The 27,908-nt window shown below is 41.7% G+C and overlaps 1 protein-coding gene across 1 annotated transcript; it reads left to right on the top strand.

Annotated features, from left to right (window-relative positions):
* The first annotated feature begins 1,939 nt into the window (after positions 1 to 1,939).
* Positions 1,940 to 27,908, top strand: LOC119378944 (23 kDa integral membrane protein). The gene is made up of 7 exons (XM_037648041.2): positions 1,940 to 2,126; positions 9,691 to 9,879; positions 11,982 to 12,056; positions 13,789 to 13,899; positions 18,334 to 18,456; positions 24,717 to 24,800; positions 27,183 to 27,908. The coding sequence occupies exons 1-7, from the start codon at positions 2,061 to 2,063 to the stop codon at positions 27,228 to 27,230; spliced, it is 696 nt and encodes a 231-aa protein (XP_037503969.1). The 5' UTR covers positions 1,940 to 2,060; the 3' UTR covers positions 27,231 to 27,908.

Genomic DNA, 27,908 nt, shown 5'->3' with positions numbered 1-27,908 from the left:
GGGATCACAAAACACGGTGATATCAGCCAAATAATAAATTGTTTTTTCTAGGGACAGGTCATTTCTTAAGTTGTCTAAGGGGAGAAATGCCCTATAGTTACCAACTCAACGGTTGGTAACTATTATGCATGAGTGACCGTCTGTTTGTGTTTCGGTTGCGGAAGATAAAGCCTTTGCGTAGCCAACCACGATTTTCCTGCACGACCCGCCGCTTAGCTGTTGCATTGCTAAGTTCAAGCACACGGGTTCGACTCCCGGCCACGGTGGCCGCATTTCGAAGTGGTTGGAGTGCAAGAACACTCGTGAAACTAGATTCAGATTGAGTGAAATAACTTTAATGCCTAGATTCAGATGCGCGCTAAAAATACTCAGGTGGTCAGAATTAATCTGGAGCCTCCCACAACCGTGTACCTCGTAATTACATCGTGGTTTCTGCACTTTAAACCTCAGAATTTAATTTTTAAAATATACTGCATGTATTCGTTGCTGCAGGATGGCCGCTTCAAGAGTATACGGGTAAATAGGAAAGTAAAAGCAAAGTGGTTCGTGAACAGCACCAACAACTTGCACACAAATTACATGTCGTTCTTCATTGTGTCCATTCGCAATTTGCACGTAATTCAGTATAACAAAACTGAACGATGTTTAATGAGGGCGTCGTGCAGCAACCACTGGAGTTTGAATGAACGAGCCCCGCCACGGTGGTCTAGTGGTTATGGCGCTCGACTGCTGACCCGAAGGTCGCGGGATCGAATCCCGGCCGCGGCGGCTGCATTTTCGATGGAGGCGAAAATGTTTGACGCCCGTGTACTTAGATTTAGGTGCACGTTAAGGAACCCCAGGTGGTCGAAATTTCGGAGCCCTCCACTACGGCGTCTCTCATAATCATATCGGGGTTTTGGGACGTTAAACCCCAGATATTATTATTATTTATTGAATGAACGACTTCGTGCTTGTGAATGCAAATCTGTTCCATCACTCGTAAAACACGGAAGGAAGAAAGAAGAAAAAATCAATTTAGGTTAAAGCCTACGTTGCATCTCTGTGGGGGCTATTATCTACTAGCCGTAAACTTTTCCCAGATCACTGAATATTAAGAAAATATAAAAAAATAAAAGCGTGCGCAAAATGTTGTCGTAAATACACCCTCGTGGTGGTACACGAGATGTTGGCCAAGTAACTGCTGGTCCCAAAATAAGGTCGAGATAAAAATCGATGATTCCTCTCCTTATATTGATTACTTTCGTAATACTGTGGTAATCGACTAAATATTATATAATTATGCCCCAAAGTTTAACAACACAATTACCCAACTCGAGAGGATACTGAAGAAACGCCCCAAAGTTACTGCTTCAGCAGATATTGCGGAGGTATCTATGGCATACAATAATAAAAAACAAAATGGGGGGAGAGGGGATGGTGTTATGTACTACATTCACCATGTCCACCATAAAAAAAATCTCGTGGCTCGACCATTTGGGTTACCATGCTGGTTCTAAGTAACTTAATTAAGTTGAGGCTACTCGGTAAACGAGCACGAACAATCAGTAAATACTAACTTCATCTCTCGCTGTTTCCGAAAAGCGCGTCATTCAGATAGGAAATGAAAATGAGGGCGCGATGCGCGCGGAATGGCCAGAAAGGGGCGTGCTCCAGCGTCCACGCTCTGCGCGCATACCAGCGCCGCGCAACAACCGCCGCGACGGACTATTTGCCACAAGACGCGCGCGATCAGTGCGCGAAAAAAATAATCCCCCTCGTGATTAGAAATTTTGTTAATAAGAGGCATAAAAGACACTTTGGTTTTAAGTCATAATATAATTAAGACTATATAGTTATAAACTTGTAGTGAAGATAACTTTTAAAGTTGATGCAAAATGTCACTACTTGCAGCAGCGCGCCCTTTCGTGACGCGCGCGTCACGCAGGCAAGCAGGCGCGGCGGAGGAGGACGCGTTTTGCCATTTTAGCTCGGGCGGCGGAACGGGAGGTTGTGCATTTGCGTTGTTGTGCGTTCCCTGCTGTGCTGAAGTTCGTAGCCGTCCCCGGTAGTGCGCAAACATGGTGCAAGGATGTGGGATGTCGTGTATCAAAAACCTACTATTCATATTTAACTTCTTTTTTGCGGTAAGTGTGATTTTTTGTACGCGCGCGCTGCTCTCTCCGCGTTTTTTCCCTGTTGCGCTTTGTTCGTAGCAGACGACATTTTGTGTGTGTTGTGATGAGTGTGTGTCGTGCTAAATGTTGATGACAGCAGTTGTGAACCACGCGCCAGCGTTGTTTCCATCTGTTGTCATTTCCTAATACGTGTCGCTAGTTTAGCGGGGGTGAGCGAGCCGCTCTTTTTCTGGACCAGCTTGCGGGGAGTGTCTCTTTCGTATGCGGGCTCGTTCCTTGAGCGTTTTCCGTCATTGTGGGGCCCGAGACAGCGTTGCGATTCTGTATTGTGGATGTTGGTCAAATAGTGAGGGTTATCTGGTCGTGTAAAGTTCGCGCCAACGTCACACAGGTCACGCCAAAGGCGCTATTTCGTTTACTAGGAGTGTTTTAGAAAGGCGCTGCAGCGGACTTTTTTTTTTTTCGTTGTTGCTTCAATATGAACCTGTTGATACAACGTTGTTTTGAATACACCGCATGTTGCGTTATGTTGGTGTAAAACGCAGAATTATATGCTTTCAATTAGGTTTTTATGTGACCGCGCATTAGGTGCCTGTTATTTGACGCGCGTGAAGCATCGTTCAAAATTGTCTGCCTTCCGTTGTCACAAGATGTTGCGTAGTTCCGTAGTTCAAACGAAGGTTAACGCTTTCGCAATAGTTTACAATAGAGTTCAAGTATTGGGTTTTCTGTGCTAATTAGGCATGTATTGTACGTGGTCAATATCGTGTTGCGATGTCTCCCTGTTCACGGCATAACCTACTGCTTCTTACTTTTCATGGTAGACCGCGAGGATTTTGAGCTTTCGCTTAAGGCGGCGTCTGTCGTTGTAATAGTCATCCGATTCTTTTGTTTTAACAAAAATCAAGGTGTTGTGAATATGATTTTAAAGTCACACTATGCGTAAACACAATGACTCGCATTGTTCTACTCAAATGCCAGCGATATGGACATCTTGCACGTGCTTGCTCAAAAACCGAAACCACCATTGCAGAAACTATGTGAAACACTTCGCGCAAGTGGAGTCCGTGGAATAAGTAGGCCTGTAATGTTTTCTGCGGCGTGTATGGTTGAATGAAAGCAAAGTTCATGAGATACAGTTAATTCATTTGGCACTTGTGTTGTAGCTTGCACTGAGCTTGTTTGGCTTTAACGTGTGCAGAATAGTGTTAAAAACATTAGCTTTGCTTTCCTTGATCCTCGTGAGCTGTTTCCTTACTGAATGAAATGTCGTAGGTTCTGCTTTATAACGTGTAGCCGCACGTTACGGGCCTGACAGGGAACTATTTACAGTGGGAACAGAAACGGTTCGTTCGCATACAACTATGAGCAGGTGTCATCAAGTGTTAGTCTGCCAAATAATGCTGCGCGAGGTCAGTGTTTTTAAAGTGAAAAATGGGTCAATGAACGCGCGATGTAGCAAGTATAAATTGGGCGATCGGGTTACGTGTGGGCATTTTAATTCTTCACGAAAAAAAAAAAACTATTGCACGAAAAAAAATGAATGCTTGGAGCTTCCCAAGAATAACAGCTTTTGTTGGCAATCGTCACACCTTTCTTTATGCAGTTTCTGTACCTTTGGCAATAGGACACATCACAGTGACATCTCAGTTGCTATTTTTGGCATCAGTAACAGGCTACAGTAGGAATTGGGATCACTGGCAGACATTTGCTTGCCATGGTACATCTACTCGGACAGCTTGCTTTTATGTGCTGTTGCTGGTGAAATTTTTGCGTAGCGAAAGGTATTTTGTTGGTCCACTCGCCTCTAGAAGTGTTCTACTGGAATCTTTAAATAATTATTATTATATATAGGGGCTCATAACTGGACGTAATTAATGTTGGTAGGTCAACCCACTGCCAGGGATTCTTTTATTTGATGAACAATTTTTCTTTCAAGGCAAAAAGAAAAAAAATCACTTTGAACTGTGGAGTATCAGCTGAAGTTGCAAAATGTTGCTTAAAATTGTGTAATTGCAGGGAACTCGCAGCAGCACGTAATTTGTTTGGTGGTCTGAGTTGATGTTCATTTAGATGAAGGTAAAACCATAAGTGTTGAAAAATTCAATATTCAGTCAAATATTTCACTTGTCTTTACTTCTCATCTGTTGTCGCAAACTCTGTTTATAAAGTGTGCATATAAACTCGCCAACTTTCTATCTTGCAGTTAGCACCTTCTCACATTTTCATGTAATTGTCCGGTTACTGAAATGCAAGGAAAACTCGCTGGAAAACCCAGCAATCTTTAATAGTGCTGTTATTTTCCCAGTAAACACATGCAGACTCTTAGTGTCTTGCTAAACATGTCTTGATTGGTGGAATATTCTTTCAGTGCTCTATTTTCATCAGCTTGTGGGAAAAAGGGTGTTAACAGAGAAAATGAGGCACAAGCATTTCAAAATTCCGCAAAATTGACTGAGCTGTTTATTCGTACAAAACATTTTTATTTGAGCTTTTTGTGGCGAAAGAAAGCTCCCTAAAAGAGGCAGTTTTCCATATTTACCAATGAACATATGAGTTGATCTGTATTTACATCAAAATTCGTGTCGTGGCAAGCGGCGATGTGGGAACTTCTGGGGGGCACTGCCATCCTTCTGTTCTTAGCTTTGTGTCAGCCTTGCCAATCCTCCTGCCAGGGTAATAGCTGTCGCTTGCTATTGTAGAGACATAATGTACAAATGCATTTCTCATTCGTGTACCTTTAACGTTGGTTAAAAATGTGTGCTTCAATAGCAAAGCAGAAGTTTAGTGGCAATCAAAGCAACATGTTTTGTGATCTTCATGGATCACTCGCTTACAACAGGAAGCCAGATAAGCAGGAGGCTCTTAAATATCTTTGCACATGACCTGATGCAAACTTTTGAAACTTCATGCTAGGTGATTTCTGCGTTATTTGTGGCTGAAATGATTAAACGCTCTGCTATAAGGCCACAATATGCACATTGTCTCATGTATATCTTGTGGCTCCTATATTGTGCCCATCTGTGAGGAAATTTGATGATGTCGCTCTTTTGCTGCTTGAGACACCTGCAGAGCTTTCCATTCTCTGAATTTGCAAATGCATGAACTTTGCTCTGATCCTTTCATCTGCACCTTCATATAATATATGCTATGTGCACGTGTTTTGTGATAGGGCTCTTCGGGCTTCCTATTTTTAATAAAAAATAATGCAGAAAAATGTCAAAGTTGGAACGAAATTTAGCACACGCAAAGAAAATGAAGAAGAAACAGGCAGAGCACTACTGTTTTTCCTTGCTTAATCTTGCTTCAGTCTTGAAAAATGCATCAACTAGCTCAGCTTTCTTTAGCTTGCAGCCACAGTGGTTAGTTTATAAATGCTCATTTTTGGCTACCAAATGCTCCCTTCTGACGCTCCCTTCTCATTCTGGATGTTGTACATATTACCTTGTGTAAAGGCTAGCACTTGTCTATTTATTATGGAGTGGCGTAAAGCATAGTGTTTTCCAGAGACACCTTTATTGCATATTGCCTTTTACCCATTCTCAAGATTAGCTCTGAAGCAATTATGTAGCACATATATTTACCCAGATGTGATGTCATATCTGTATAAGCATAATAGAACTTTTTGTTGGGCTAGTTGGTACATGCTTACTGAAAAACCAAAAAGACGCGTACCATCAAGGAAAAAAAGTAAGGACAGGACAGAAAGGGCGTCACTCGCAACTGACTTTTATTCCCAGAACATCAGCGTCATATATAACCACAGCGACCCTGCGCGCGCACATCGCCTCACAAGCTCGTCCGAAAAGACGCGATAACATGATCAACTAGTCGAAAAATGAATCGATGAAACTAGTGTAAAAACTCATAAGGTCGACATGCCATTCAGGTGTATTGTCAGCGAACGGGAATTTAGGCAACAAAATGTGAGCAAATATTTACTGAAGCATCTTAATGCGCTTATTGTGGATGACCCTTTTCTTGTTAAGAAGTCAAATGATGTTACACAGTTTTTGATAGGCCTAAACGAAGGTGGCAATGCTTTTTCTATTGATGTTGAAGATTTGTTTTATTCGGTTCCCCACGCAGAGTTGTTTTTAGTTGTTAGAAGCTGTATTGAGCAGAATGGTGTTCTTGCCTTTGAGCGCGCCACTGGCATTTCCCTTGACAACTTTATGACGTTGCTCGAATTCTATCTATGTTCCACGTTTGTGTGTCACGATAATCAGTCTTATATTCAAAGAAAAGGAATCTGCATAGGTTCATGCGTGGCACCTGTTTTATGTAACATATTTTTAGCGGATTTTGACAGAGAAGTGGCTCAGGTTATTGACGATGCTGAAGTGAAGATTTTTAGGTATGTTGACGACTTTTTAATCATTTTTAAAGCTAACCCTTCTTTGACAACCACTAACTCAGTGGATGAGGTTTTAGCTGTTTTTAGACAACACGCCAAGGGTCTTTTATTCACGCATGAGCTTCCTGTTGGTGGTGTGCTGCAATTTTTAGACCTGAGTCTCACTTTCTCGGAGACGCACATATGTTGGGCATATTGCCCACGTTCACGCAAGGCACTTCTTCCTTATGATGCCTCGCATTCGAAACTTGTCAAGAGGGCTGTTGCTTCCATGTGCCTGGAAGGAGCGCTGGTGAAATCTTGTCCTCATCGAATGCAGGAAAGTTTCAATAATCAGGTCACGAGGCTGTGTTCAGCCGGCTACCCTGGTTCTGTTGTTGTTGCAGTCTCGGAAACCCTCCTTCAGAAACTGAAGGGATCGAGAAGAAATGGGCAGCCGATGGAAGAAAGGCCCATGGTTATGCCATATGTGCACAAGGTTGCTCACAACCTTAAGAATGTGGCTAATAGGTACAAGGTACCCTTGGTGTTCTCGGCGCCCCGCAAGTTGGCTAGCCTGTGCCCACGAATTTCTTCTGCACCGAGGCCCTCCCCGTGTGGGAAGAGGCACGCAAGGCCCTTTGTTGCCTGCTCGGTTGGCGTGGTGTACGAGATCCCGCTTAGTTGCGGTAGGGTATATATCGGCCAAACAGGCCGGTGCATAAGCGACAGAATGAGGGAGCAGGAACTTTCGGTGAAAAATAAACTTTCAGCACATTTGCCTGTGCATTGTGGTTCCTGCAAGTGTGAGCCTAGGTTTGCCAGTGTTTCCGTTCTTGGAAAGAGTAACGATGTCTTAGCGCGTGAAATTATGGAAGCATACTATATTAGAAAGAAGAAAGAATGCTGTGTTAGTGACACATCCGTTGCTCTGCGTGGGGGTGAATTTAGTTTCATCGATTCATTTTTCGACTAGTTGATCATGTTATCGCGTGTTTTCGGACGAGCTTGTGAGGCGATGTGTGCGCGCAGGGTCGCTGTGGTTATATATGACGCTGATGTTCTGGGAATAAAAGTTAGTTGCGAGTGACGCCCTTTCTGTCCTGTCCTTACTTGTTTTCCTTGATGGTACGCGTCTTTTTGGTTTTTCAGTAACTATATAAGCAGTCTACTGGTATTCTTGCTGTCAGCTTTTGAGAAAACACACTAATTGAGGATTTGAAAAAAATCTGCTTGTCAGCTTTCATGCAACATTTCTAAAAACTCTCGTTCACGGATCGCCTTTCTCGTGCTATGTGTTTTTTCTCTCTCCATTACACTGAAAGTGCGCCTCAATGACATGTTTCTCGGTCACCATCTGTGGGCTGAGAGGCAACTATGAGGCGAGACAATCACATCAGAATTTTTGACAAACATTTCTGGGGTTCACGTACCATCACTGGACTGGAGTTGGGGAAGCACAAATTGCGAGAAAAGTGGTCTGAAAACAAGAGTTTCTGGTTAGAGAAAAAGCTTGCAGGAGAGCAGACAGATTTTTGCAAATAGTCAATTTGATCTAAATCATTGCCATCATAGACGATGGAATGCATCCATGAAATGTGTTGACACCCAAATTCATGATGCATTATCATCATGACAACTTGCGATACTGCATCTTCATCTCTGTATTCACAAAAGAAAAGCAACCTTTATCATATCACTAATGAAATGGTTACTTTGTCCACACACATCGGGTGCTCCCTCTGGCATTTCGCTATGGTTTTAAAGCATAAAGTAAGTTTTTTTGTTCATAAAGGTCGTTTGCTATCTTTGGGTCTAAGGAGTTATATATACGTACGTATTGTACTTTTTTTTCACCTGAAGAAATTCTGCCAAAGCACTGGTGTCCCCACCACCATTTTAACCTGCTTCTAACAGTAGTTCTTTGACTGTATTTGGTTTAGATGGCTTCAATTCATCGCAAGTAATAAGGTAGCAAGAAGTTAATCGTTGTTTGCTTGGGTGGGCATTTCCTGTAAAGAGGGTCGGGTAACATTTTCAAGTGGTGTCACATGCATGATTTAATTCCAGAGGTGTCTGTTATTTTCACTCTTACTTGTTGTCAAGGAACTTTGGTGTATGCTTTTGAAAATTCCCCTTCAGAATAAACTATGCTACATGGATGTCTATACCGCCCTGCAGCACAGTGTAAGGTGTGGTTTCTCTGATGAAGGAATGTTTAATACTATGTCACTTTTCTGCCTTGCTTTTTCTTCTTTAAAGCCATGTGTTTAAATTGCCACACATAAATTTGCATATTTGTATAATCTGAAAGTTTTGCAATACCGTTGTTTAGTGCATGTGAATAAAATTTTTTCAATTACCGAATCTTTTGTTGAGTTACCTGATGAAAAATGAGAACCTGTTTACAGGATGTAAGCAGATGCAGGGTATTGAACCTTATATAAAAGGGCATAAAAGCCTTTGCTGTGTGATCAACGCCTCATTTTCTGTGCATGCTTTATGAACAGGGTTCAGTATTGAGAGCTGAAACTGGAAAGCTTGGGAACTTAGCTCATTTGATGGGAAACTGATCACTTGCAAAGCAGCTGTGCCACTGTGTAAAATCTGTGCGGACAGTTTGATAATTACAGTATTCATGAATTGTAGAATCTTTGTGCAAAACTATTAAGATGTGATCAATATAGGCGGCTGTTCTCGTACAAATGAAGCAAAACTAAACGCTTCTGCAGTCAAGGCAAATGGAGCCTATCTTGCAGTCTTCATACATTGTGCATGGCAGTTGGTCATTGTATTGCTCTGTAGAACCACTAAAGTGTCACTTCTCACCACAATTTCACATAGATTCACTGTTATGCGATTCATGCTTATCTTTTCTGAGGAAACATGGTAACATGCAACACTTGTGATTGATTACTGCAGTTGCAGAAATTGTTTTTCTTGGTGTCAGAAAACTGCACAAATAGTAAATGCCATAACACTTTGTAACCACTGAAATATTGTACATGTCGCCTTTAAACAGCCTATAGCTTTTCTATTCATTAGTTTCTGTGTTTTCTGTGATAGCTGTCATTTGTCGTACTGTAGTTGAAATTTGTGTCTGAATTATTTATGTGCTCCATATAATGTTTATTATTCACTGGAATTGTCAGGCTGTGCAAAATATCTGCATGCTTTCTTCGCACTGCCTTCACGAGTGGTAACTGTTTTCATGAAGCTTTTTTTTTTTTTTTACAGATATCGGGTATCGTAATTATAGTCTGTGGTGGCTACAGCCTGCACCTTTTCAAGAAAACAGGACCAGTCATTGGTGATGACTATGTCTCTGCGCCTGTCATCCTCATTGTTGTTGGCTCCATTGTATTCCTCGTTGCGTTCTTGGGATGCTGCGGTGCCATGCAGGAGAGCTACTGCATGCTCATGCTGGTATGTATGCAATTCTTGTGATCATTAATCTTCTATCTCCTGAAATGTGTCCAATGGTTGAGGCTGTGTTCATTAAAAAATCTATACATCACACAGTAACAATAACAATACCACAGTAACAATAACAATACCACCAGCTATGAGTGACAAAACTAGATGTGCTCTTTCATTTTTCTCCTTCTAATCCTCATGTGCAATTAAGAAATTATTGGCACACAATAGGCAACCGCTGCTCCTTTCTCTGAACCATGCGTCACATTCACATTCCTGACTTGACAAACCGTACGCTTTTTCACACAGCAGATTTTAGTTGGGTGCAGCATTGCTGACACTTTGAAGAGATCTGGAGCAGTTTTCACTTTTTGCCCTAAGCTTAATGTCAACAACAAGCAGTATGGTCAAGAAAACGAACACCTTCAGAAAATTCTGAACTACAAGAAATCTAAGCCAAGTGCGGGCCATTCATGTGAAATACTTGCCATAGCTGTTGAACGTCCACAGCTGAATGACTTGTTGCTGGGACTTTTAAGAAGGATTCTCCTGTGTGTCTTAAATGCTCACTAGATGTGTAAAATGCATTTCTGTTAATTATTACTCTAAAAGCAATCATGGCACTCCTGAAAAATTGCGTGTGTGTGTCTTGATTTCTTGTTTGTAAACTGCAAAGGATCACATTAGTGGCAGTGCATTTTTAAGAAATATTTGTGTAGGGTTTTCATTTACATAAGTTTCATTGTGCCTAATTAAACTGTCATGACTTCATTACATTCATGACAGTATAATTGGAAATGGAAAATGCCATCGATATGCCATCAATGCAATGGATCTATTTGGGCTGACCTTGCAGATGTCCCTGGAATATTCACTCGTATGAGGGCACACACTTGCATGTTTCAACAGAGTGCAGCATAGAGATAAGAATAGCTTTATTTTCAGGAAACAAAACTTGTACAGTTCACAAGTCAAGTCTTCATGAGCCTGTATGGCTTGTGTGCATGACTGCACAGTTGAGAAAGAAATGCTTTGCTCAAGCTACTTGAAATTGCTTATGATATGCATTTATTATGAAACTGATATATATACGGCAACCTGTCCAAGTAACACTTACATTGCAAGGGTTTTTAATTACTGCTGTCAATATAAATGATATTATATAGACAACACAAAACATGTTCAAACGTGGCCTGAAAACCCTACCAATGCACTGTAGAGAATTAATCTCTTATGCTGAATATATTGTGGGCACCGATTACTACTTGCTTAGTATCCATAACCTCAGAAATTTCAAAATATTGTTACATGCCATCAGGAACAAGAACGCTTCAACAACACGAGCGCTATTTCATTCTTCGTCTTCATCGTCTTGTTGAAGCGTTCTTGTTCCTGATGGCATGTAACAATATTTTTGTTTATTGAAGAGTGAAAGATATTTGTCTTATAGTGTTTTAGTTGCAAAAAAAAACAAAACAAGCTTGATCACAAAGGTAAAAGTTTCTTACCCTGGAGTTGATATAAATTTGGGGTATCGTGCACTTCTCTTGTCTGCTTAGATATATATTTTTTATTTAAGTGGCAGTCTTGTGAGGTTGTTATTGTAAGTATTAAAAATTGGGATGTGAATTAGCCCATCTTTTAAAACTTCTACAACTATCTGCATTCGACCTTATTCTATGCTCCGGAAATTTAATCATGAAAATTAAACTAAGAAATTTCATTATTTATTGCTGTTGAAACATCCAATTACTTGCTGTGATAGCTAATTTGTAGTGGCATTGAAGGCGGAATGCAAATATGGCGAGTCAATTGCACTATGTTATTTGTTCAAGAAATTGACTTTGCGTGAGCGGATATCTAGTACAAAATCTTGACTAGATTTTTTTTAGTCTCTTTTAAAGTAAAGGGCTGCTTTTATGGTATGAGGAGCAAGACTATTCGTTCATGTCCTTGCATTGTTTTGAAATGGGTAGATTAGTTTTAAGCTTTATGATATCGAAATCAATTTAGCTGATTTACTAGTGGTCGTTTTCCAGAGTGCACTTAACCTTTGACAAATTATTCAGGAAATACTCGTGTGAATGTCTAATGGCTTGATTTTGCTCCAGTTTTCAGTATTTTTGTTCCTGATCTTGGTTGCTGAAATAGCAGCTGGTGCTCTGGGCTTTGTCTACAAGGACAAGGTAAGAAATAAAACTGTCATCTTGAAATAAGAAAGATGCTGTTGCAAACTTCCTGTTAAAGTTTGACTTGCTGAATTAAACCTGGATCTGATAAATACCAGTTACAGTGTGATAAAGAAAAACTTTTCTATCATTTGCATTCCAGTATTCGCACAAAACTGGCATCTCCTGTCAGTTCTGTGTCAAACACATACATAAGCAGCTTCCATGTGCTTTGTACCCAATAACTTCGTTTATTTAGCATTAAGATGTGCCAAATAATTCTTATTGGCTTCAGCACAGGGCAGTAGGAGGTGGTGGGTGAGGGTGCAGCGCAATGTGTTATTGTTCATGCTAACTTGCATTGTTCTTTCAAGCAGTTGTTCAAAATAAATGGCTGTTGACAAGTTGGAGCTGAGTGGAGTTTCTCTAAGGTTGTGCAACTTCAGTTGATGCAATAGATTCTTCATTCTTGTCGTAATCTAAACCACACTTATTATTCTTCTACATGTTTAGGTGGAAAATTACTGTATCAGGATGCTGCTTTCATAAACAATATTCGCTGAGATAATGGGACCCAGAAAAAACACACTGACAGCACTTCCGATGCATCAGCTTGCCTCTGTTTTCTGTGGCTTTCTCTGCATGGTCATCATGATAAACCAAGAACTGTGCTTTGACAGCTTACGAACCATGAAAATAATTTTACAACTCCGATCTGATCAGAGTGTGCATGTTCTTCAGATTGAAATGGGTACGACAAACAGTCGTCCGAAAGTCTATGTGGAGAGTCGAGCTCTCTTATAAAATGGTGTTTATGCAGCACACTGCGACAAATACTTCACCACAAGCCCACAGTCTTAAAATTTTCACTGTAGGTAGCATTCGTGGCTAGCACGAGAGCATCCCCTCGTTGTGTGGTTGTCTGTGGCATCCAGGATGAGAATAATGAAATATGAACTGTGTCCAGCCTACTCTAAGCCTACTGTATAATATGCAGCTGCTGTATTCACATATTATGATTCATGCTTGTTTACCTTAATTCAGGTGCATGTTAACGAAACCTAGGTGGTCAAGCTTTGTCTTTTCACTGTGACGTGTCTCATAAATGGATCAGTTGTTTTGGCACAAAGTCCCAGAATTTAATCTTAATTTAGCATATTATGATTTGTGATCCACTCATTGTGTATAAAGCTGTGATATATGTGCTGCTGCCAAAACTGGTTGGCTTGCTCTGTGATAGTGCACGCATTTATAGTTCGTAAATATTGCCTTGTTTCTGAAGTACTTTCTTTGTGAAGCTATGTAAAGCCAGCAGGTTTGCTTCATAAAGAAAACCACTGAAATTTAGCTACTGTCTGGCAAGAGCAGGTGACAGTCTGCCATGGTGCCTAAGGAACTTTAAGTGTTTGGGTCTAATTTTTGCGACAGAATGTAAGAATACTTATTTACCGAGATTTAATGCTTATCAGACTCCATATGGCTTGAATCAGTATAAAGCCCCCTTCTGTGTGATCCCTTATAAACTCCACACACCTTTAGGTGTAGGACTTTGTGTCCTTCATAGACCACCTGAAGCAACATGTGCCAGGAAACTAGCTAGCGAAAGAAAAAGGTAAATGGTAGTCAAAATGGGCTTATTTATCAGCCTTAGAATTTATAGTTTTAAATCTCAAATTGTTGTTGTTCTTGAATCTCTAGTTGTTGTGCTACATTCTGACTGTTGTTGTGAGTGAAAACTATTTCAATGCAGGTTGAACACATTGCCCAAGACAGGTTCATGCAAACCTTGCAAGACTATGACAGAGAAGGTGAAGGCAAGGTGACGCCAGTTCGGGAAGCCTGGGATTTCATCCAACACGAGGTCAGTACACAGGAGCCTAAGTGTAACAGAGCCCCTGCTTTCGGCATCCTGCAGGGCCCCTGTTTTGGTGCCTGTGTTATGGGCTTGCTAACCCTTCAAGGTGCTTTATACACATATGTGTACACAACTTATCTTTGGTAGTTGTGTGAAATAGTGGCTGGAGAAAGAGCCAGATATACATTGAGGTTTGGATGACTTGAACCTCCTGTGTGATAAATGTCTTCGTTTTGCATTGTACTGTTGCATGTGATAACTTTGCTGAAGGCACTAGTACTATGTTTGAGTCGTTCAGTGTGCCACTTTCCATGAGCCACGTCAAAAGTATGTTTCTTTGCTCGAAATGGACATGATGGGAGATGAAATTGCACTATATTTTCAACCATAACATTTGATTCTACTAATGCAAAAACAGAACCTGAATAACTTCTACTGTAACACTTAAAGCAGTGCATTATGACTTTCTTTTTTTCCAATAGAGTACCAAGTGCCTTGAAATAATGTTGTGTAAATTTGACTCGGTCACAGACGGCTCTTCATAGGTCGTGTCTGAAAGGGTTAATACCTGTTGCAGTGCGTGTTTGCAAAAGTCTGTTCTTTCTGGGCTGTGCACTGCTGCACTTCATTTTGTTACATTGAGCCCACACCTGTTCCCAAAACTTGCAAACACTAAAAAAAAAAAAAACTGTGCAATGTATATAGTTTTGCAGAGGAAATTTTTTTCTTCCAGAGTGTTGTTTTTTGGGCTAGTCGGAAAAGCCTTATGGTTTTTGGACACACTTGAAGAACACAAGGACACGGTGAGGCAAACAGAAAATCACAAACGCAAGCACTCTAGCAACTGAAGTTTATTGAAAAATTCTGCCTACATTTCGAGCAATGTACCATCTTACCACTGACATGTGGTGCAATATACAAGGGTTTTTTTTTTTTCAATACAGATTTTTTATAAAAATTCTGACAGTACGGCTCCTACCGTTTTTGCACACGAACTCCACGTCGAGGTGGAAATACTTTGCCCACAGTTAAAATGAGTGTTGCAACTAATTAACAAAAACTCTTGAATTAACTTTTTAGTTATTGACTTGAGAGCAGGTGTTTATATTACAAAGTTGTAGTGCGTGCCAATTTATGGCATACCTATTTTTTAGAAATCGCAAAAGTTGCACGTAGTTCGAGATATTTATCATCGAATTTCAAAGTCGAAATCGAAACTGATCGCAACCAGTGCGTATGAAGCGTGACTGCTCTGCTATGTCAGACCGGAACTACCCGTCACATGGGAGTGATGAAATTTGAATGACGGCGCGCCTCAGCTGTATGTTTCAGTGAAAAGCTGCAAGTCATCTTGCTTGTGCCCGCGCATCGCTTTACTTTTGCACGTAGCGTTTGGTGCTTATCTGTTTCTTTCAAACTGTGCACAAGAAAACCGCAATATCAACCTTTTCTTTGTCTGGGAAGCATAAAACTCGGGGGCGGCCACGGTGGCACTTCTTGTAGACAGGCAAAATAGCTTTTCGTGCCTCTTTATAGTTTAACCCTTTGCGGTCCGTTGTCGGGCAGCGCCCGACAACGCAACACGGCCGTAGCGGTCCGCTGTCGGGCCCCGCCCGACAAGGGTGTTCGTGGTTTAAATTTTGCTGTTTTCTCACCGCGAGTCGCGCGCATTTTTTGTATACATGAAGGGCCATCTCTTGAGGAATAAGTGAGCTTTGTTTGTTGAGGTTTTACTTTTTTGACACTAGGGTGCAGCACTATGATCAGCACGGGGCCTAGAGCGTACCCACTCGCGCGCGCGGTTCGCTGAGAAGCATGGCCACGTTTTCACCGCGTGCGTTTTACGGCGGTGCTTTTAGCGAAAGCGAGGATGACTTTAGTGAGGAAGAGAATTACGTGCCTCCACCAGACAGTGATGACAGTGATTCGACAGAAGTGAGTGACGAAGACGACGACGGCGGCGGTGGAAACCTGCAGTAATAACCCTGGCCTGCACACAGGGGAATGATTTGAGCGGTATCATACGTTGCCCAAATATCACTAAAAGAGTTGCCTGCAGAATGCAGGAGCAAAAATAAATATCCTGTGCGTTTCTCTTCCACAGCTTGTGTTTTTATTCGCGGCGCCAGAAACTGGCGAAATAGTTTCGGACCGCTAGAGCCGGAAAGTGGGTAAAGGTTTTGGACCGCAAAGGGTTAAGAAACAGGTAGGCACGACCCATCGCACACAGACATTAAGCTGTCTACTAGTACATTTCAGAATGCTTGCTGATTTTTCTGACCAGGTTCTGCTTTGGCGCGCCTTCATTCAAATTTCATCACTTCTCTGTCACGTGTCATTCCAGTGTTCCGCCGCGCTTTGTGCGGGCAGGGCACGATCAGTTTCGATTTCGCCCTTGAAATTCGATGATGAATATCTCGAACTACTTGCAACTTTTGTGATTTCTAAAAAATTGGCACGCACTACAACTTTTTAATATAAACACCTGTCCTCAAGTCAATAATTAAAAAGTTATTCATGAGTTCTTGTTAATTAGTCGAACACTGTCTTTTAATTAAGGGCAAAGTATTTCCGCCTCGACGTGGAGTTCATGTGCAAAAACGGCAGGAGCCTTACTGTCATAGAATTTTTATAAAAAATCTGTATTGTCTAAAAAAAACACCCTGTACATTGGCCAAACAGGCAGCTGTATAAATGACTGCCTTAGAGAACATAGAACGCTGCACGGTACAGGGACGTGCATCTATCGATTCGTTGAAACGACTGTGGTTGCTCACCCAGGTTTTCAAATTTCCCATAATCAGCCACCATAAAGATAGAAGCACCCAAGAGATTATAGAGTCCTAAGCTATAATCAACGAATGGTGTTGGCACACCTTCTGTTACCTTGTCACAAAAATAAATGTTCTTAAACTCAGTGGTGTGAAGATGGTGTGTATGAATGTAGGCAGGATTTTTCAATAAACTCCAGTTGCTGGAGTGCTTCCATTTGTGATTTTCTGTGTCCCTCACTGTGTCCTTGTCTTCAAGTGTGTCCAAAAAACCCAGAATTTTTTTTTGCTGTCTGACTCTTAATGACTAGGTAATTCTCCCGATTGGGGCTCTATGGCATTGTACTACTGAGCGTGCGGCTTTTGGTTTCAATCCCGGCCATGGCAGTTGCACTACAGTTGGGGTTAGATGCAAAAACAATTGTGTACCTAGATTTAGGTCCTCATGAGAGCTCCAGGTGCTAGAAACTGTTACTAAATCTGGTGGTCCAAATCTGTTAGTACTTACGCATGTACTGCGGGGTTTTGAAAAACACTGAACTCTAAGCAGATATGTAAATTAGATTATGCATTACAGTTACGAAAAACTGGCAGAATATGTGTGCTATGCTGTGCCCCTCGAACACTGCAGCTCATTCCTTTGGCCGAATTGAAAAATTGTGCAAGGTATATCTGAAACATCAAAAAAATCTTTAAACCTGGATGCTAGTTACAAATGTTACCAGCAGAGGGAGGTCAGGCATTAAAAACCTATATATGTGGCACAAAAATTGTTTTTAGGTTTTATCATTATTGCACTTTTGATTGACAGTAGGAAATATTCTTGTTTTGGGCACATGTTCAGAACTTCACAAAAGGTTCTTGGAGGAACTGCCCAAATTTTCTCTACACGTATTGCTATGCCCTTTTTTGGCATGCTTTTTGTTAGTTGTGTCTTGATGTGTTATACCTGCATTTGTGTAATATGTTTAGTACATTTCAACATAAATCTTGTCTCATATTTAGCCAGTTGTGCACCAAGTGAATGGCACTTCTTATTAATAGTAAGAAGTGCTAATTAGTAATGCTACCTGAGTGTCTGTATCATAATAGGATTTTGTATCTGGATACAATTCAGTATCACTAGGGTGTCACTTCCTTAATTTAACCACAGCAAGCATGCACATGTAGGTCGCCTATGTTGATTTTCATATTTGCATTTAAAGGAGATGGCCATGCTTCTTTAAGCTGCAAAGATATCCAGTTTGGCTATGTGTTGGAGCTGAAGTGCTTGTTGTGAATGCATACGTGTTCAGTGGATGTATATATGCAAGTGCTAGCACTCATGGCTGCCTTTTTAAGTTTGACATTTTCACTTGACGACCATTAAAGATGGAGCAGTAGAATTGTTGACATACGTGGTAAAAAAAAAAAAGTGATCAATTGAGCAAAAAAAACATGCAGTGATTGTGATCCCATGTTGTTGGGCTAGCTGAGAGAGTTATTTTTATCATTTCTGCTAGGCTGCTGTCATAAACGCCACTTTTACGCTTATGAAGAGTATTTGGTACCTGTTCATCTGACAACCAGGAAGGAATTTTGATTAGTCACTGTTTTAGCCTGATGTTTTCTCTGCCATCTCTCTATTCATAAGCTTGAACTGAAAAGGAATTTTTTTTACTCTCTGTAGCTGAAGTGCTGTGGTGTTAGTGGACCTTCGGACTGGAACAATTCTAAAATGCGTCATCCACCAGGCAGCTGTTGTACCGATGGTGAAAACTGCGATAAACAAAAGGCGTCTTACTATACAAAGGTACGTCACGTAACATGTTCATTGTATATTGTTTGCTTATTGGAATGTATTTTGAGTGTGCTGGTAATGTGATCTCGCCTCTATGTTTGTGAAGCTTTTCCTTTAAATTCGATGGATATAACATTGCATGATATACCCCCTTTAGGCCCATACAATTGATTGCTTTACTTGTAATCTAGTTCCAAGTTTTCAAAGCAGGCAAACATTGGTTCTTATTGCATTGAATTGAAAAGCTTTTTTCTTAGCTCTTAAACTTCGGATTCTGTTAAATTGTCTCTTTATAAACTTCTTTCAACAATGAATTTATGCTTGCTGTCAGCGTTCTGGCGCCAACCTAATTTTTCTTTTTAACCCTGCTAGCTCCCTGCCTCAGTGTACTGGTCTTTCACATATATACTCCACTAGCTGTGCCAAGGTATTAACCCTTTGAGGGTCGAATTTTTTCGTGAACTGCAGTCCAAAAATGTGTAATTTTTTTTATTCCTGACACAAATTCTTCAGGCAATTCTGTTAGACGGTAAAGTGACAAAAAAAATAATTTTTGTTGTTACATACACATGGTTTATTTGTAAGTAACATCAAGCTAAATCCTAAAAAAAACATTTATACGAATTTTTTATAAATAAGAATTACGCGCTGTATTAAACATAGCTCACAAACATACAAAAATACACTTCGGGAAATAGTCCACATCGGAAGAATCGCCGCTCAACTCACTAGCAGCAAAGCAACCGGTGCGCACTTCCATAGTGTCAGCGAACTGTGCGAGTGAGCGCACGGAAGCAAACTGTATGGTTGTACGCCCGTCCGGAAAGCAAAACGAGTGAAGAAGCTGTAATAATCCTTCGTCTTATCGCCAACGAGACTGAGTTAGTTTTTCCGATAGTTTTTCCGAGTTCCCAAAACAGGAAATGCAACCGCGGCGGCGTCGTTTGTGTAATTTAGCGCCGAACGGAAACAGATGTAATCGCGCTCCGGGGAGCAATAAACGAGAGAGTGCAATTAAATGGCCATCGCGCGGACACAGCAAAGAAATTGCCCAAAGCAGTGGCACAGCATCTTAATGTAGCAGGTCACAACTTCAATGATCTCAAAGTTTACATACTTCAGTCAAACTTCGGTCCCCAAGAGACAGAAAATATACAGTCATGCCTTATTCACAAGTTCAACACACTTCAGCCAGCAGGTACTATTAAGGTTTGTGAGGGGGCTCTTGAATCCATTCGATATGGTACATACACAACGAAAACCAATGAGAATGAAGCCCTTCTTTTAGAAATTTCTAAGCTACTATTGTCAAGTGGCATGTGCTTCCTCTGACTATATCATCATTCAGCGAAACGTATACCCCCCCCCCCCCCGTTTTCCTTGTTTTTTTTTCCATTTCCTTCTGATTCACCCATTTCGTCATGGCGGCCTTTTCCCCCCCACCCCCACTCTCGCAGTTGCCCATCTCCCTTGTGGAGGAGAGGACACGAAGCATATACACACGAGCTCTAAGGAAATCAGTTCCAGCCTTGAAGAAGACAAGTCCACTTGTTGAAATGTCGGCTCGAGCACCCACCTCCTGTTTACAGATTTTTTCCATTTACCAACTAGGTTATTCACCCTTTGTGTCCCATGATGCTCATAGGCAAAGAAGCAGAAATTTAATGGCTGACTTTCTATTAGAAAGTGCCAAATGATACAGAAAAAAATAACTATCCCTTAGTGAACCTTATTTATTGAGATAATGAATGTACACATATGTGTACGCTACGAAAACTGGGTTACATTTGTGTGGAACATGCCGAAGCAGTTCACTGGTCTGTCTTCTCTGATGCATAGTATGCCTTGCACTTTTTGCATTGAAGTCTTGTTCTTTGTGTGAATTGCGGTAGCTTGCACCTCCGAGTGCTGCTGTGCGGCACTTTGATCGGCACATGGTTTACGCCATCATACCTGACAAAAGTGGGCACATATGAAGCGCTGTTCGAGAGGGCATTTTGGGTGAATGAACGATCATGGAGCGGTGCTTCACTTGACTTCTTGCAATTCATTAGCCCAAAGGCGACCTGTAACATGAATTCTGCGAGCTTCACTTTAGAACCCTTTACTGCGTGCTAGAACAACCATGGAAACATTGGGAACCCCACATTCCTGACGGTAACATATGTGTGTGCAACGAAGTAAAAAGAAAAAGAATGCACTATTGCTCACTTTTTTTTTTTTTCAAAAAATTTACATATCAATACGCCCTGTGCATTCCTCTATCAGGTTGGAAGTATCAAAATGAAATAATTAACAAATATATTGCGATAAAATGGGAAAAACTTGAGGTACATATCATCTCGAGCTCATTGTGGGGGAAGCCATTTTTCTTTCTTTTGCTGCACTGTCCCCAGTGTAGGCAGTGCCATCTACTAGGCATATATTAAAGCCTCGATGTGGCGCGCAATATGAAATTCATATTTCGAGGCTCAGTGACATGCACGAGACTGGCAGCACCATTTTGCGTTATGCCAACATTTGTTGATGCTGGGATACAAATGAGTAACAGTGCTGTTTAAGCCGGCCGTAAAAACTTTGGTGTCTTCAGAAAACCACAGGTAGGTATGCGCCACAGAAATTGGGCAAGCCCCACTACCGAGTACAGCGGGTGCGAGCGTTAAACTCTGCTTGGTGAATGGAGCACGTGAAATAGAGATAGAGAGAAAGGGGGAAAAAAAGCCTCCAGGACCTTGCGGAAAGTGCAGCACAGTCACAGCGAAAGCTGGAAGAGCGGCATTTCTAGAATCCATTGTAAAATCTCTTGGGGGTTACTAATACAAGTACACTTGCAAGGTACTCACTACGCCATAAATCATAATCTTTGTGAAGTTGGGAAGCACCCACTGAGCCTTTATTCGTCATTCTGTGGAGAAGCCACATCTGTACCTGCTACACATCTGTAAGGCATTATGTGCACCTTGTTGATGCGGCGGCTGACGATGATGAAAAATTATGGCTGAGTCCTTTGTAATGGGTTGGTAGCTTTAAATGACCCACTAGTTAAGTAATTCACATTGTGGGATGCCCGGTCGTTATTTCATTCTCCCACCATGCTATATATAACATATGTTAATGTGAGAAAAAGAGAGGGAGAGGGAAAGAACTTTATTGAGTCTCTGAGGAAATGGATTATGGGGCCCTTATGGGCTTTCTTGGCAACCAATACAAGTGCACTTGCAAGGTAACCACTACGCTATGAATAACTAATTTTTGTGAAGTAGTGAATCGGCCACTATGCCATTTTTCATCATTCCACGAAGAATTGCGGTAACCTCAAAACACTTGTAAGGCATTATGTGCACTTTGTTGATGCTGTGCCTGATGACGAAGAATTACAGCAGAGCCCTTTGTAATGGGTTAGAAGCATTCAACAACTCTCTTGTTGCGCAATTCGCATTGTGTGACTCTTCTACGATGCTATATTACATATGTTAATGTGGTCCTTGCCGACATGAAACCTGTATAGGGCCTTTTTGCAAAGGAGTGTCAAGCACCGGCATGGCTCTGTGGTAGAACAATGGGCTCCCATGCAGATGGCCCAGGTTCGAACCCTCTTCCATCCCGGATTTTTTTTTCTTATTTCGTTTTTTTTCTTATTTCGTGCGATAGCGGTTACGGATACCGGCGACGGAAAACTACGGCGCCAAAATCGGCCGTTGTTGTGATCTCATGACAGCTTTCGCTGTAAAAGGAGAGAGAGAAAGAACGCGATGGAAAGAAAGAGAAAATTAGGGAGAAATAAAGGGAATAAAGACACAAAAAGTATGGAAAAACTGAAAAAGACAGAGTGAAAGAAAGATATCAAGAAACACACAAAAATAAGATACAAAAAACAAAAGAGCAACACAGAAAGAGAGAAGTAATGAGAAACAAAGAGGGAAAGAAGCAGAGAGAGAAATAAAGATAGAAAGAGTGAGAAAGAGAAGGAAAGAAATAGAAAGCAACAGGTAAAATGAAAAGATACAAGAGAAGAAAGAGAAGAAAGGAAAAAATAAAGCGAAACAAGGAAGGCCACCCAGCGCTGCTCTTCCTTCAGGCTGGGCAACACTAGTGTGAAGCTGCCATAATTTTTTTTTTGTCCACTTTCATATCTCTTGGTAATTACATCAAGTGTTTGTGGGCCACTGGATGCTGCATTTTTAAACTTGTGGCAACTTAGTATATACAGTAAAAGCTCGTTAATTCGGATTTCTAGGGACCGGAAAAAATGTCCGAATTAACCGAATGTCCGAATTATCGAATGGTCGAAATAAACACAATAAATGCAAGAGTTTTTTCAACATACCTTTACTTTACAAAGTAATCGCGGATGCGTGTCTGTTTTCGAGCAGAAATTCGCGCGGAAACAATTTTTCTGAGCCCTTTAAGGTGCTCAGCAGCTCGCATGCTGTCTGCAGTGCCAAAAAATTCTTCAAGGACGAGGCGGGCCTCCGCGACTTCCTTCACAGTGCGAGGGGGCCCGTGTGGCTGCTCCTCTTCAGGCTCTTCATTCTCGGATTCGTTGCCATGCATCACTTCCTTGACGATTTGCTCATCAGTCAGACAGCCGGCAGTGGCAACGCCATCATCAATGCTGATATAATCCTCTAGTGTCACTGCATCAGGCATAACACTTCCGAAATCCTGCCCAACGTCGGCACCGTAGTCCGGCGACACTTCGGCATCGCTGGAGTCGGGTACAACAAAGCCACTGTGCCTGAAACAGTTGGCAATGGCGTGCGCAGGCGTGTTCTGCCACACATACGCAAGAATGCTAACTGCGCTCAGGAGACTCGCGTCGTATTGTTCGCCGACGTCATTGCACAGGAGCAACTTCTTGTCGGCAGAGCCCATTTTTCAGGGCACGCAAAATTTCTACTTTGGTGGTGAAGTCGTTCGCCTTGTACTTAGGCATTGCCATCGGCGGAGACTGCGTTCACACGTAAAGTCAGCACAAAAGCACCAGCAACAATCAAGCTAAAGGAGCCGTACTGAATCGTTCCTCGATAAAACGACGTTCAACGATGCAGCACACGAACGGGAACAAAGCACACGCGAAGAAAAGGCGTTCAACCAGTCTGGCACTCTCAAGTCAAGCCAAGTCGACAATTGATGTCCATGGCGATGCTGCGTTTGAGCTTCACTTCTGTTCCGAATTGTTCTTTTTTCGTTTTCGAGCCTCGCCAGCGGCCCGAAAGTCGCCGAATTATCCGATTTGCGGTCAAATCTGTCCGAAATAACGAGCGCCCAGTCTCATAGAGTGATGCGTATATTTACAGGGACCAGATGACGTGTCCGAATTAACCGATTTTCCGAATTAACGAGAGTCGAATTAACGAGCTTTTACTGTATTCCTGTTCTCATTTGTCGTGGTCCCTCACTGTTCTGCAGTGTCTCAGTGGCTGTGGCATTGCACTGCTGAGCAGAAGGCTGTAGGCTTGATCCTGGCCATGATGGCCATGTGCTGATAGTGTGGAATGCAAAAACGCTCGTCTGAGGTGCTTTAGGTTTACATTAGCTCCCCAGGCAGCAAATATTAATTCATTCTCTCACTGCAGCATGCTTCGTAACCAGATTGTGGCTTTGGCAATAGAAGTCTACAAAAAATGGTAGCTACATGTTAGCTGCATAATTACAAACGCTAATTACCCTCAGTTAATGCTAATACAGCATACGCTGATGAACATATTAGGTAGTCATATGATGTACGTAAGCACTTTTAGTTGTTCTTTGGCACAGAGGTCTGCATTCGGTCCACATGTGCTGTTGTGATTGTCTTAACATTTAATGCTTAATATAGCACATTGCCAATTTGTGCTAGGATTGTATTGAATTTTCGTGACAGGCTTTTTTTTGTGTGTGTGTATTGTTTGTGCATGTGCACATCTGAATACACTTACATTATTGTGATCCAGTGGTGAACAGTAATACTGTGCATTTGTGTAAAAAGTCTGGTTACATTTTGAACCCACCATGGTGGTTTAGTGGTCGTGGTACTCTACTGTTGACCCGAAGGTCGCGGGATCGAATCTCGGCTGCGGCGGCCACATTTCAATGGAGGCGAAATGCTCAAGGCTCGTGTACTTAGATTTAGGTGCACGTTAAAGCATACCAGATGGTCAAAATTTCCGGAGCTCTCCACTACAGCGTCCCTCATAATCATATCATGGTTTTGGGACATAAAACCCCAACAATTATCAGATTATGTATGCATAGTAAATTAAACGCATCATAATGCATTCTTTTTTCAGGGCTGCTATGACAAAGTGAAAGAGGACCTCTCGCAATATGCAGTCTATGTTGGAGTTGCAGGAATTGGCATCGGTTTGATTGAGGTGAGCTGTAATGGGCTACATGTGCTTGTTGTATTGAAAACCGACATGGTTCCAGCCATCCCTTAGTGTCTCATAGCTCAGTCCAGCTCTGGCACAACCATAAATTATCTTGCACTCCTCTCTTGTTTGTGTTAACACGCTGACACCTGGCGTTTGGAGCTGTCTCGAAGTGTGTTAGGGCGCTGGCAGTGTGTTTTCAATGGGTAGCCATGAGAGGCACTTGCCACCAGGATGTAGGTACTCTGCTAGCTTACGGTAACTTTGTTAAATAATATACAGAGAATCCTTTGTCACGTTTTATGTGTTCGGTGCTCATTTTGTGTAAGATTTTTCCATTTGGGTAAGATATTTGTATGAATATGCAAGTAGAAAGTGTTCAAACATTCAATCCAGTCACTTAGCTGCAATAGTTAGTTTTGTTTACTAATTTTCAGTAGTTTGTTAGCTTAACGTTAAACTGTGAATAATGTTATATGTAGAAGCAGCATTATGCCTCATTTGTAGTACTGCCAAATGTGTTGTCAGATGTTGTTGTCAGAGGAGAGATAGTTATCTTTTCGTCCACTTTACTTTCTTCACATTTCCATCATAATTACTACAAATAACCATAGGCGTGCGCACAGGGGGGCAGGGGGCGCGGCCGCCCCCCCTAATTACCTAGGGGGGGGGGGCGAGATCTGCCCCATACATTGACCCTTCTAGTTACCTAAGAGGGGGGGGGGGTACAAAATCTGCCTTATACATTGACTTAGTAGGGTGGGGGGGGGGGGGCGCTGCAATGAACCTTCGCCCCCCTGATGGGGAACCCTGCGCACGCCTATGCAAGTAACATCCCCCTATACTTCCCTTGGCTTTCTGGTCTGTTAGTTCTAAGTTAGTTCTAAGTTAGTTCTAAGTAATGTTGTGTCTAGCAAAGAAAAACGAGCCATTTAAATTCCTTCTTTCGTTAATTCAGGCAATATAATGTATGCTAGATTAAAGTGATGCATAGATGTCTAGCCCAAATGCGATGTAGTAGTGGACGGCTATCGGCCGGGCACAGCGAAGCGGCTTGGCCAGGCTTTCATCCTAGCTGATGTTGCTGTGTACATCAGCATAATTCCTGCATGTTAAATTATTTTTATGAAAAGGAAAAGTTATAAGAAGGAAAAGAAGGAACACTGTCTTAACATTTTTGCCAACAAACACTTAGGGAGGAACTGTCGATGACTCATTCCCAAGTGCCGTCAGATACAGCTTTGAAGTGGATTGAAAAAATGCCTAGGGATGATACCGACACCCAGGTGATCAGTGGTGCTGAAACTGGTGGCAAAAAATGGGGCGTGCACGTCATCCTCTCTGTCAAGCAGAAAATCTTGCCAACCACGAGCAAAACCACAGTTGGCACGCAAACAGCAAACAACGTGCAGCTGTTGCGTTATGAGTTTCTCACAAATCACACCACCAAGTGCAAATACATTTAAGAATGTTTGTACTTGAAACGAACGATGTGGCACTACAAATGGAAAACCAAAACTTGCACCACAGTTCCTTTAACAAAGGAATTGAATGCATGCCACTTTTCCTCTTTTCTGGGTTGCTTATTTTGTACTGAATTTTAGCTATACGTGCAGAACATGGAGAAGAAATATTTAGGCCTTTTCAACCTGTTGTTTTCTGGAGATGCACTGGCAGAAGCTAATAAGCGGACACCCAGTAGCTTTTGCAGCAGATTCGCCGGGCTCTCAAAAGCGAGATATGTTGAGGCACACCAACGCACCACTGCTGCACATTCTGCTACTTCCAGTCTCCTCTGCAATTCTCATCCAAATCAGGCTCTTGAGGAATGCATCCTTTTAGAGGGAACGAGTTTTGTCATGCAGCACAGAGTAATTTGTGATTGCATCAGTGGGAAACACCATTGACACTTTGGCCACTATTTTGAATTTGCAACAGGATGTTTACATGCTAGTGCTACCAAAGCACAGCTTCCAGTAAAGTGGAAAATAATCTCACTTTCGCCCTGGCAAAGAAATCTCTCTGAGATCAGTTAGGCTCACCACCTGCATTTCCGCCCACTTAGGCGGCTGCTTCAAGCTCTAGTGTGATTACAGCCTTAGCTTTCTTTTCTTTTGTAATCCCGCTGCTACTTGTGCTGCTAGTTTGGGCCTCTTTCTTTGTTTTTGCAATTTATGCTCATTTCCACGTTGTAGTGACATTGCAAATGTTTAATCTGCTGGTTTGGTTTTTATGTATATCATCACTTCAGTGCAACATCTAATGCAAGTAGTTTCAGAATATTATCTTGTCAAGCATATACTACTAAAGTGCTAGAGATGTAGCCTTGCCAGTGTGATACACAATTCAAATTTAGTACCTATAATTACCTTTCTTCTTTTTCAGATTATCGGAATTATTTTTGCCTGCTGCCTTGCTAACCAAGTGAAGTAATGATGAACATCGTGCAAAGTATATAATGGCTATTGGTCTGCTCATTCAATTCATGGCAGCTGCTATAAGTCACACCCTGTGTGTTGTGGTTTCGATCCCATACCAGACAAGTTCATGCGCTGTTTTTGGCAGGAATCCTTCTGTCCCTTGTCAACCAAAGCTCATCCCTACCTTGTATACCATATCGTTGTGCCTTAATATTGTTGAACAAGAAATGTTTTTAAAGTTGCTGAGCTTTGACCCTCACAGTTGCGCCACTTCTCATCTTGGGAAGGGACAGGTGCGCACAATAAGATCAACCCAGTTTTCATTACATTTGCACAAGTTGGGACAAGCGGCCATGTCTCGTGTTGCAGTGTACCTCAAGAGTTGTATTGTCTGTAAATAGCTGTTGTGTGTCTGATTATTATGGCGGGGAGTTATATACATTTATATATATTTCAATGCTAGCTGCTGTGACAATTTTCTGGCAGCAATAAGTGCATTCTCCAAAGGGCTATTTTTTTAAAAATCAATATAAGAGCCTTGATAGGCTTGTATTTTGGCAGCAAGATTTATCACTTCTGTAGCTTGTTAATTTACACAAGTTATCTTGTTTAGAGTGAGTGGCTACAGTATTTACAAATGCATGTTGTTCACTGTAATTGAATAAAGTTAATCTGTGCTTGTGGAGTGAAA

Source organism: Rhipicephalus sanguineus, chromosome 1 (assembly GCF_013339695.2).
Source record: "Rhipicephalus sanguineus isolate Rsan-2018 chromosome 1, BIME_Rsan_1.4, whole genome shotgun sequence".
In the NCBI taxonomy this organism is placed as follows: Eukaryota; Metazoa; Arthropoda; class Arachnida; order Ixodida; family Ixodidae; genus Rhipicephalus; species Rhipicephalus sanguineus.
The sequence above is the reverse complement of the archived record's forward strand: the minus strand, read 5'-3'. Positions and strand labels throughout refer to the sequence as shown.

What these genes read in the sequence shown, in the direction of transcription:
- LOC119378944 (XM_037648041.2), top strand. Translation starts at nt 2,061, where the DNA reads ATGGTGCAAGGATGTGGGATGTCGTGTATCAAAAACCTACTATTCATA. An exon ending in GCTTTGTCTACAAGGACAAG is followed by an intron (nt 12,057 to 13,788) that starts GTAAGAAATAAA and finishes ATTTCAATGCAG; the next exon opens with GTTGAACACATTGCCCAAGA. An exon ending in AGGCGTCTTACTATACAAAG is followed by an intron (nt 18,457 to 24,716) that starts GTACGTCACGTA and finishes TTCTTTTTTCAG; the next exon opens with GGCTGCTATGACAAAGTGAA.